Genomic DNA, 12057 nt, shown 5'->3' with positions numbered 1-12057 from the left:
AAAATAACCGTTGCATCCCTAAATATAATCATTGTTTAAGAAAAATGTTGGTTTTTGCTTTAATTTGTGCCCGACTGCTATTTTAAGATTCTGATAATAGTTTATTGGAATATTTAACATAAGAGCTGCAATAATTTTCAAATTTTGACAACCAAAAGTTCCTTTAAATTTGAGAACATGCAGTTTTTCTTTACTTTAAATCAGTGTAGGTTAAATAGCTCCTTTAGATTATCTTTTTTTTTTTTTTGCTTGAATTTGTGTCAGATTTTATTACGTTTTAAAAATATAAATTATATTTAGGGATGCAACCGTTATTTTAATGCTCAAATTTAAAGGAACCTTTGGTGGTAAGAATTTGAAAATTATCTAATTATTGCAGTTCTTATGTTAAATCTTCCAATAAATTGCTATTAGATTTATCAGAATTTTAAAATAGCAGTGAAATAGAGACAAAGCAAAACCCCTTTTGTTTTGTTTTTTTTTAAAGTAATGATTATATTTAGGGATGCAACAGTTATTTTAATTATCAATTAATGTGCAAATTAATCAGTCTAGAGAATATTTAAAATGTGCCTTTTTTTGTCCTGCAGCTTAAACTGTAAAGGAACTATTTAACTTATGCTGATTCAAAGTAAAGAAAGACTGCATTTTCCCAAATTTAAAGGAACTTTTGGTAGTCAGAATTTGACAATTATTGAATTATTTCAGTTCTTATGCTAAACATTCCAATAAATTGCTATCAGATTTATCAAAATCCTAAATTAGCAGTCAAATAGAGACAAATTAAAGCAAAAATCAACATTTAAAACAAAAATTACCCAGTTAGCCTATAAAAAGGTGAGAAAGCACTGAAAATGTGCCTTTTGTTGTCCTGCAGTCTAAAAAGTAAAGGAACTACTTAACTTACACTGACTTAAAGAAAAACTGATTTAAAGGAACTTTTGGTGGTCGAAAATTTGAAAATCATCCATTTATTGCAGCTCTTATGTTAAATATTCCAATAAATTGCGATCAGAATCTTAAAATAATAGTCAAATAGACACAAATTAAAGCAAAAACCAACATTTTTAAAAAAAAAATAATGATCATATTTAGGGAGGCAACAGTTATTTTGATCATCAAGTAATGTCTGGATTAATCAGTTAGTCTATAAAAAGTGAAAAGTATTGAAAACGTGCCTTTTTTGTCCCGTAGTCTAATATCGAAAGGAACTACTTAACGTACGCTAATTTAAAGTAAAGAAAAACTGCATATTCTCAAATTTAAAGGAACTTTTAGTTGTCAAAATTTGAAAATCATCTAATTATTGCAGCTCCTATTGTTATATATTCCACTAAATTCCTATTGAATCTTAAAATAGCAGTGAAACACAGACAATCCAGTGAGAATCTTGCTAAGAAAAACAAAGCAGCGCGTCTTTTTTCCAAGCAAAAGGTTTTTATTGATCCACAATGATCAGAACCGTAACATTCTGCGACATCACTGAACACAACAGCAATGTTTGATATTTTTCATCACTGTGCAAATGAACAACACCGAAACGTGAAGAACGAAAACAGGGCCTGCCTCGACAGACACAGTAATGGCACAAAGACAAAGTTTTCTCTCTATCCTCAACCGATGCAAGAAATGCGATGGCTCACTACGGAGGAATGTTTGATTATTTCAAAGGCACTTTATGCCTCATACACTTGCCAACACACACGTCTGAACGCAAAACACTTAAAGTAAAAGTCGCCTGTTAAAGCTCGGCAGATTACAAAGATCCTGTTTGTCGGAGTTGTTTTCCTCTTTCATGTGAACAACACGGAACAGCAACTCAATAAATAATTCAACAGAAATAGAGCATTCATTAGCTGGATGTCTGCTGACGACATTAAATAATATGGCTAATATCCGGTGTGGACTTTATTCAGAGAGCAGGTTTGATAGAGTTTTGGCCTCACTCCCTGCAGATTATTCTTCCGTCTTCTGAATTTCCAGCTATAAAACATTGGCTGTACATCACCGGAGCGGCCACGGAATTATTAACCGATTGCTTATTTGTCACCTCGCACGGTTTCCCAAAGATTGCTTTGGCAATAAAAATAGAAAAATTATTACTTCTGCTCAACTCTGAATGTAACACGAAAAGAGCGCTGGAAACATGTGGCTTAGAAGCACGTTGTCAGTGAATGAGCTTTTTCCTCGCGCAGCTAAGGGGCTGCATTTATACATTCAACAGACTTAGGCAATGTTTAGCTGCTGCAGATAGATTTGAACCCCTCTGTTATAGCTCCCTTCATCCCCACCACACAGTAAAAGCACACAGGCCGTATGATATGACAGTGAATCAAACCCAGTGTCTTCTACGGAGAAAGCGCCGTTGGTTGGTTTGCATATAAGTGCCGGGCGGCCGGCACAGGCAGCGGTGTGTATGGTTGAGAAATGGGACTTTAACCCTCCTATTACCTTCAAATTTACCAACATCTTTTATCAATGGGATCAATTTGACTCCAGTAGTTTAAACCTCCAGAAAATTATAATTAAAATTGTTCCCCAAGTTTATGTGTCAGGAGCTTTATGTCTTTTTGTTGACCACCTAAGTAAGTTTCAATAAAACAACCCCACACCCACTCCCCTTACATGTCCAGAATACTTGTTATGTGACTATGGAGACATTTGCAGATCACAATAAACTGACTGACCTAAAATTGGAGAGAAATATTTTTGGTGTTTTAATGGAAATATATTATTTCAAAGTACATATTTTTGATATCTATAACACTTGGAATGAAAAACTATTTCTGTTATCAAGAATTGTATTATGTTCGGGGTCAATTTGACCGCAGGAAAAATTAACACAATTTCAAAAAGTTTAGGGCCCTAAAGTTTTTTTAAGACTATAAAACTGCATGTTATTGTGACCTCTAGGGGGGTCCTCGACTTACATCGAAGTTCCGTTCTTACAGCGTGACATACGTGGATTTTCGCCGTAAGTAGGAACTCCAGCGAAAATGTAAACAAAGCCATTATGAGCATCACAATATTGATCAGTTCTTCGGAAAAGTCATGAATACCAATGACCAAAGCGTCTTATAGGGCTTGCTCTGAGGGTTCAGGCATTTGGGTTCTGTAAAGCGTCTTGAGACAATTTGAATTGTAATTAGCGCTATATAAGTAAAACTGAATTGAAAAATTGAATTATAGCACCGTGTGACACCGAATTCGTCCGCTCCACTCGCCAACTAATTCCACATAACAAAAGGCCATACGTCGTAAACTGAGGACCCCCGTAACCAGTTCCGACGTAATGACGAAACGTTAATTTTACCTAGTTGTCCCCATTAAATTAGGAAAAGTCATTAAATATGAAGAAAAAAAGACGTCAATCATGAATTTAGAGATGTTAAACATTGAATGTGGTCAAATTGACCCCAAAGGTAACAGGAGGGTTACGCAAAATCATCTCCAAATTTCAGCACTATTCCCCCAACCGTTCAGATGTACGCGCTCGTCGTCGATAAACCGCTCGATTGGAAACACAAAAAGTTTTACGCTGTACAACTATCGCGTTTGGTGCAGCTGTACATCACAGGTTTTATGGTTCTTCTGGTTGAATCAGATGGCTATTGGTCGATCCACCGCTGCCGCAAGTTGAGCTGGATTTCATCGGAATATTTGCCGTCACACTAATAAAACCGTGTGATTGGATGACAATCTGTGAGTCGTTCTCGTACAGGGATCACGAGCTCACCGGGACATTGTTGGTGCAGCGGCAGGACCGGACTAATGGGTAAAAATGTCAGAGAGTCGGCCGGTCCCAGTGCTGCACCGGCTGTTTCTGAGCGAGGCGGGGACTCGGGGATAAAATGTCCATCGGTGTGGACTCCGACCAGCAGCCTTCACATGTCCGAGACCTCAGAGTCCTCCGGTTCTGGATCCTTCAAGGCATCGTTTGTCACAGTAATCAAGTTGGCATTTGAACGCGTGTCCATGGCAGAGTGCATTATGGGTAGCCATACGTCATCCATGTTTGGCATCACAAATATTTTCTGTGGGAGGGCAAAGCAGAGCAAGAAGTCATTCAGTGAAATGTGAAAAAATGTAAACATTACACAGAAGACATTTTCTGCAAATTGTAAATTTCTAAAACTATAAATTTAAAATAATTTCTAAACCATGACAAGTTGTTTTGATCGTAAAGTAAAATACTAGATTGCCGTTCTTTTGTTTTGTGTCTCGTTTTTGTAATATTTGTCTTGTTTTTGTTGTTTTTTGTTTTTTTTTGTCTGACTTGTCATTTGTATCTCATTTTTGTTGTTTTGTCTCTCGTTTTTGTCTTTTTGTTTCTCTTTTTTGTCTCGCTTGTGTTGCCTATTTTTTGGTCATTTTGTTTCTCGCTTTTGTCATTTTTGTCTCATTTTTGTCGTTTGGCTATTTTCTGGTTGCTTTGTAACTTTTTTTTATCTCTGTTTTGTTACATGTCGTTTGTCTTATTTTTTGTCATTTTAGTTCTCACTTTTGTTGTTTTGCGTCTCATTTTTGTAATATGTTGTCTTGTTTTTGTTTTTTTGCTGACTTTTGTCATTTGTCTCAGGTTCTTGCTGTTTTGTTTCTCATTTTTGTGGTTTTGTTTCTCATTTTTGTTGTTGTTTCCTTTTTGCCTCCTTGTGCTTTTTGCCTTGTTTTTGTCATTTGCATTTCGCTTTATTCGCTGTTTTTTGTAGCATTTTCGGAGTTTTGTGATTCCTTTTTGGCTCACTTGTGCTGTGTGTTTTGTGGTCATTTTGTTTCTTGTTTTCATCATTTTGTGTCTCGTTTTTGTGATATTTTGTCTTTTTTTGAATCAGATTTTGATCATTTTGATCCTAAAGTAAAATACTATATTGTTCAATTCCAGATACCTGTAACTAAATGTTTTGTGTTTTTGTAGATAAACTGTGATCTGGTAGTTGTAATGTGTAAATGACTAACTGAAATATGAGAAAATGGTAGGAAATCAGAGCAACAAAGATCCAAAACACCTCCCTGAGCAACCGACTCTGCATTGTACGGACTGAAACCCCGTTACCTTGGCTTCTGTTGAAAGCCAGATGTTTACACTCACTCACAACTGACAACACTGTGCCCTGCAGCTCTATATTTTAATGGAGGCTCAGTGGAGGGGGGGTTGTACGTAATTACACCCTCAGAGGACTCAGGCAGAGATAAATGTAGATGTTCCGTCGACCTGACAGGGACGCCTGGCTGCAGCAGTTTGCAGGTGTGCTTCAGGGTGGTTATCTAGCAGCAGGCGTATCATTATTTTGGCCGTATGAGAGGGGTGGGAAGACCACAGGCACACAGCTTTGAGGTGCATGTAGGTGGGCAGCCATAAATTAATCTCAAAGTCCTCTTTTATAGCCTAAATTCTCACCCCAAACATCTGTTGTGGCTTTCTATTTGTCCTCATTGAATAAACTCTCAGCCATGTCGAGTCATCTACGGAATAAACATCGGGATTCACAGCCTCCGGGTTTTCTCGGCACGTACCTGGAACTCCTGATCCAGTTTCTTCTCGATCCACTCCGTCACATGAGCCAGAGTGACCTCCCTCTCGCCCAGTTTAGGCCTCGCTTTCAGCTCCAGGTGAGGTGGACTCCGGAAACCATACCTGACAGCAAAAAGGAAACACTTACGTTCATATTTATGCAGTTTTATACAAGCTGAAATGCAGTTATGTCCTCAGACAGGCTCCATAAAAACAGGATACTGGGGTAAACGGTAAGGCGTGTCTAAATCCTAAACAGGTTTTTATCAAGAATAACATAAAAATTAATAATATAGCAGCCTGGGAAGGAGGCGTATGAAGCTCACAGTGTGTAATTAAGGTTTTAATGTTCCATATCTTTAATAAAAAACACACCTTTGTGCCCTCATTTCCTAGATGTTGAGTTTATTTAGTTCACAAGTGATTAAACCTCTTTTATATTCTGTCATCGCATGCATGTCTGTATTCGTCCAGCAGAGGGTGCAGTGTGATTTTCTAAAGCCAGGACTCCAATACAGTCACTGACCACATCCTCCAGTTTTTACAGTCCTCTTGAACATACCATATCCTATCCGTAGGGGGAGGTGGGATGTTGACAGCCAGCGTCCCGCGACACTCCTGCACCTCCACTGTGAGCAGCAGGGGCGTGTTGGAAACCTCCTCCATCTTCTTCTTGATGAACTCCGTCTCCGTGGCCTTCTGGAAGTACTTGGACTTGGCTATCTTGTCCACAAAGCGCATGATCTTGCTGGGTCTGTGGCCTCCCACGTAGCTACGTGAGCAGAGGATGGAAACAGAGGAGGAGGGGAGTCGAGGAGTGAGTCAGGTTCATAATTTATTCATACCAGCATCTCTTGCTACTCAGCACCCACGATGGAGGGGAGTGACTGGGTGCTACATTAAATCAGCAGCGGGTGGGTGGACCGAAAGGGCAGAGCTGCAACACCAATCTGATTCTGCTCATTTTAAATTCAGATATGATGCTGTTGTGAGGAGACGTTTGCTCACCCCTCGGCTCCCGGCAGGACAGGTTTATCACTGAGGAGTTCTGGAGGATCCTCTTCATCCGATGAGCCGGCGCTGGACGATTCCTCATCGCTGTCTGCCAGGCAGTACGTCCGCGGCCTGAGCCTGTCACACACACACAAAAACACACAAACTCAGGCCCCAACGGCTTTGCACACAACTCCGAACAATCAATACTAATTCCCATTAAATGCATCCCCACTGAAATGAATCACAGGAACTTAATCTCCACTGATTAACTCAAGAAATATTCCAAATGTGAAACAAAATGCACTGTTTCAGCGACATTCCCAAACTCACCAGTCAGAGGATAAATCCACAGCAGGAAGCATCCAGAAGGGGGATTAGAATGTAAAGAAAAGGAAGGAAGAGCCGACACAGAGAGAGTGGAAACTGTGAAAAATGCACATGAAAACTAATATGGCTGTAAATGCAAATCTACCTAATTAACATCCAACTCAGAGCTGTTTATGGAGCAAAAAAGCTAATCCTTAAAACATTTTATTTTGGCCCAAGAACTGAAACAAACTTGGACAAGCTGCAGAAGATCACTCTCAAAAATCTGCAAGTTCTATTTCACAAGCACCAATATCAACTGTAAAATTTCAGTCAAAGCCTCACCATTCCTTCCCGTGCTCCCCGAGGCCCTCGCCCTCCTTCCCCAGACGAGCCAGGTTCATCTTGGTCTCTAGCGTCATGAGGAAGGATCCTGTGTAGGAAACTTCCAGATCAAACCACAGACCTGCACAGGTAGAAAGAGAGAAAGCAGGGACGCTTATTATGTCATCAAATTGTGGTTATTTACATCCCCAGTAACACCCCAGCAGATGCAAGAACGGCTAATTCTGAATGCAATTCCTGTAAATAAACAAAAATCCCATGCTTGGTGTCTAATTGGTGTTAGGTCCACCTGCAGAGCTACCAGAAGGAACTCCTATCCTCTTGCAAACACTGAAAAGGTCAACTCTGGGGCAGCAGTGTGTCTTTACTGGCTGACTTAATCAAGGAACTTCCTGTTTACACATTACACTTTTCAGTAGGCGTTAGGAGAGTTAGTGAGATTTCAATCTCCCTGCTGTTTGCTCAATGAAGCCTAACTTCTCCAGCTGATAACTGTTGTTTATGCTTTACCCCTCATTTTCCACTCTCCATAAATGTTTGCTAATTTGTACGTGTGACAGCAGCGTAAAAGAGAAGCTAAATGGCAGCATTAAGTCACATCATGTCTGACGGTGTGTTTTTGTCTACCATAAGACACACGGGGGGGAGTTTCTAATTAAATCTGAAGGAGTCGACATTATCTGCACCACTGACATATTCACGTGTGCATTTCTGCATAGACTCGGGAAATATACCACAGCGATGTTATACAAGACAAGATATTGCCTTGAATTTTAGTCATTGTAATATATCAGCCACAACATCGAAACCACCTGCCACCAAAATGCAGCCGTCTGTGCATAGATACAGGACCTGGTACATCTGGCATCAGGACGTTGGCAACAGACCCTAGGGTCCTGTTGGTTGCAGGTTGGGGTTTCTGTGGATCTGGTATGTTCTGATGCATCTAGTGGGTATGCAATAGAACTGAGATGTATAATATGGAAGCTGGGTCAATGCCTTGAGCTCTTGGTCGCTTCTCAAGCTGTTCCTGAGCAGGTTTTGCGGTGTGGTGTGGTTTATCGTCATCTGTTGAGAAGTGCTGTTAAGGTTCTGCAGCAATGTTGCGCAGTAGTGGTGTCAATTTTGTGGCTGATCAGTGTTTAACTTCCATGTTCTGCATAATGAGTGGAGTGAAGTGAATGTGTGGAACTTGTCAGACTGTTTGTAGTTGAATGTCTCGATCCGCCTGGAAATTATACTCACATTAATGACCCTTAGCCACATGTAGCATCATTATTAGGACAGTATTGATTTGTCCAACATTTCTATGACAAAATAACGGCACCAGACTCAGCTAAACATGCTAAACAAAGATGGCAACATTGGTAAACAATGATGAAAACACTGATGGTGTTTGAACTGTGTGTAAATTATAAGTACTATTAAGTACTTCATGCCCAAATGTTGTAACACTATCTATATTATACCCCACTAGCCCACTTTTTACTCCGCCAAGGAATGTGGCGGAGTTATGTGACGATCGGAATGTCTGTTTGTCTGTGCGCAATATTACTCAAAAACGGATTTATGGATTTGGATGAAATTTTCAGGGAAGGTCAGAAATGACACAAAGACTACCTGATTAGATTTTGGCAGTGATGCAGCTTCTAGTCTGGATCCACCGATTTGTTAAAGATTTCTGTATCATTGCCAGATAGCGGCACGGCGTCACTGTAACCACAACAAGTGAACACTACGTTAGCTGCCTGCTGACGATCACATGATTGCGATCCTACAGAAAATCCACCACTGCGGACTTATTGGGACTTATCTGTTGGAAATGATACAATGACTGAGCAGCCTTGGCGGAGTACTGCACTGTTTGAGTACTTGACCTGATACTGAATCAAACCTCATTAATATACAATGTTCTGCTTGAAAACCTTGACTCCTGTCATTCACCTGGATGTTACCTTGACACCAACCTAAACATTGCTGCAGACCAAGCGCATCTTCCCACGGCAAAGGCAATCCTTGAAGCCTACCACCTCCTCCGGCAGGACAATGGACCCAAAACACGACAAAATCATCTTGAAGAACACAACCAAGAGCCAAAGTGTTGACCCATCCTCCAACCTCCCCACATCCCTACCCCATCTTCTACCAATGTCCTGGTGCCAGACACCACAACACGTCCTCAAAGATCCTGTGTCGATTCGCCGAGATGTTTGCAAGTGGTTTTAACGCTGTATTTCAAGCTCGACTCTGCACGATCCTGTGTGCATTTAGCAGTTCTTGGAGCGCAGCATAAACATTGCAAGTCAAACCACACCTTCCCATCATTAAGGAGTCAGGAGGCACTTTCATTTTCAATCTCACTGTCATCACAAGATCAAGAGAATTTTAAAAATATATCAAAGTAAGCGTATTTCTACTGAAGCACATGTATGCAGGTTCACTGCTTCTTGAGATGCCATTCCCTCAGGACTAATTATGTGCTGAGATCAACTGATGATGTTTGGTGAGTGTGTATCTGCGGGTGTACAAGACAAAACACATTTATCAGCTTTGCAGACAATGTGGAAATGCGGCTGACAGAAAAATGACTCATGACTAGTTTCAGCAACAGGCAATGCCCCATCAGCACTTAGATCACTCTTTAAAGATCAACGAAATATGAATATTTCCTGAATTAGGACCGAATAATACAAATTTGGCTGCTCATTTACTCATTATAGCCATAGGAAATTAGGGAAACAACAGCAAGCCTGGTTTTAAAGCCATAAAACCGCATCGCTAATGACTGAAACATGCATCCAGCAACCTATTTCTTCCTTTTCCTGCTTGAGCTTCTCTGATTTTCTCCCCCTTCCAGCCTCCTCGGTAGGAATTAATATGCCTCACATCTCTGTATTGTCTCTGTGTGTCGAACTAGTCCCTTTGCTGGGCCTAAAGGCGGGCCGGGTGAGTCAGTGTTTCAGTAATGGATGAGAGGGAACCAAGACGTGAAGTTTAATTACTGTGGCTTAATAGTGCAAGGCATGCAGACGGGCTGGACTCCAGAGTGGAGAGGGAAGGACTTAATCCAGCGAGAAGAGGAGCAGAGCAAGACGAAGATGGAGATGTGGCAGGAGGGGAGGAGAAGAAGAAGATGGAGCGGCAAAAAAAGGCTTGTTTTGCTCTTCTGTCAGAACTGATAAACAGCCCACGTTATAATGAAAGATAAATGGAAGCGGAGGAAAGCGAAGGAGGCTAATGGCTGAAAATATTAAATCTCTATAGCAGCAAACCACCCAGAACGCAGTGAAGGACACGACATACCTAGAGCAGTTTCTCTTCCTACCTTGGTGGTCCACGGAGGGTTTGGAGGCCTGGAGGATCTTAGGGATGGAGAAGCCCATGTCGAGCTCCGTCAGAGTCAGCTCATTCATGACATATGGCAGCTGAAACACAGAAAACAGTAGAAAAGATGCTCAAAAAGTTGCAAATGCAGCCAACAAGGACACCTAATCATCTCTTTTGTTTGTTTGTTGTTTTTGTAGATATACACTACCATCCAAAAGTTTGAGGTCACTTAGAAATGTCCTTATTTTTGAAAGAAAAGCAGTTTTTTTTCAATGAAGACATTAAATAAATCAGAAATCCAGTGTAGACATTGTTAATGTGGTAAATGACTATTCTAGCTGGAAACAGCTGATTTTTAATGGAATATCTCCATAGAGGTACAGAGGAACATTTCCAGCAACCATCACTCCTGTGTTCTAATGCTACATTGTGTTAGCTAATGGTGTTGTGGGAATTTTTATGGAAAGCATGAAACTGTCTGGGTGACCCCAAACTTTTGAACAGTAGTATATATACTATAATATAATACTCACCCTGATCTTACTGAGTTTCATTTGGATCTTTTTGGAGACTACATTGGCCCAGTACTTCTCTCCCAGGAAGTCCCAGAATATCCTTCCCAGAAAAGCATTGACCCAGGCCTCAGGCTCTGCAGACTCCTCTGAACTCCTGCGTAACTAAAAGGACACACAAACATGTACAGTTTGTAGTTTAATTTTAATTTTCTTGACATAAATGAAGGTAGCTAGGTTTAGTTAGCTTTATTTAGGTTTAAATCAAGCATTGGCCTGTTAGAAACTCGTGTCTGGTGTTGGGAGCCCCTTTTCTCCCAACCACAGATTACAGGGGTCATATTATGGAGATTCGGTTTTATATTTCTAAAAACATAATTATATGACTCCAATGTGTCTAGAGACCCACAAAATACGATAAAAAACAACCTCATGATGTTTTTCTTTCTCCGTATCTCGGAAAGTGCATCACTGATCGATCCAATCAGGTTTGAAGTCTGTTGTGATGTCAAGACAGGATAAGCTCCTCTCATCGGCTATGTTGAATTTAAAGCTTCAGACACTGAAAACCAGGGCTAGCATAAGAACATATAGAACAAATCCTGTGCTGCAACTTATTCTGGGAACATGTGAGACTTAAACTAACTTGCAGAAAATGCATATAATATGGGACTTTATAAAATTAATAAAATAATCAAAAGTTCTTCTTACAGTAGTGGTTTCTTACCAGTACACACTGCATGTATCTTCCAGGTATAACAAATCCCTTGACCCTTTATGCATCTGCTATTAAAACGCTATGCAAAATATAAATGCAACTCATGTACTGTGACTGCAGAAAATTAATCACCCAGCAAATTAAAAGATAACACTTCCTATAAGTTTAGGCTCTAAGTCTTAGCAAGTGACATACTTCCAAATCTTTTTACCCTCGTTCATACTGCAGCTGCCATTAAAAACAGTCGCATGCTGTATGTATGTACACATGGGACTTATTAATCCGTCAGAATATTGCACCTTCGGCTTTGACCATCTTGCTGATACATCCATCACTGTCTG

The 12057-nt window shown here is 40.3% G+C and overlaps 1 protein-coding gene across 2 annotated transcripts in view; it reads right to left on the bottom strand.

The window, feature by feature from the left end:
- Nucleotides 1–1417: 1417 nt before the first annotated feature.
- Nucleotides 1418–12057, bottom strand: part of tex2 (testis expressed 2) — a 41281-nt gene continuing 30641 nt past the window's right edge. For both annotated transcript variants that reach the window (XM_055005090.1, XM_023267152.3), the window contains exons 7-13: nt 11020–11163; nt 10485–10584; nt 7160–7280; nt 6521–6637; nt 6075–6284; nt 5515–5635; nt 1418–4034 (exon numbers count right to left, since the gene is read on the bottom strand). In XM_055005090.1, the coding sequence (XP_054861065.1) occupies nt 3885–4034; nt 5515–5635; nt 6075–6284; nt 6521–6637; nt 7160–7280; nt 10485–10584; nt 11020–11163 (963 nt within the window). In that variant the 3' untranslated portion in view covers nt 1418–3884. The remainder of the gene's footprint in view (nt 4035–5514; nt 5636–6074; nt 6285–6520; nt 6638–7159; nt 7281–10484; nt 10585–11019; nt 11164–12057) is intronic.

The sequence above is a fragment of the Amphiprion ocellaris genome, chromosome 19, assembly GCF_022539595.1.
Source record: "Amphiprion ocellaris isolate individual 3 ecotype Okinawa chromosome 19, ASM2253959v1, whole genome shotgun sequence".
NCBI classification, from domain to species: Eukaryota; Metazoa; Chordata; class Actinopteri; family Pomacentridae; genus Amphiprion; species Amphiprion ocellaris.
The sequence above is the reverse complement of the archived record's forward strand: the minus strand, read 5'-3'. Positions and strand labels throughout refer to the sequence as shown.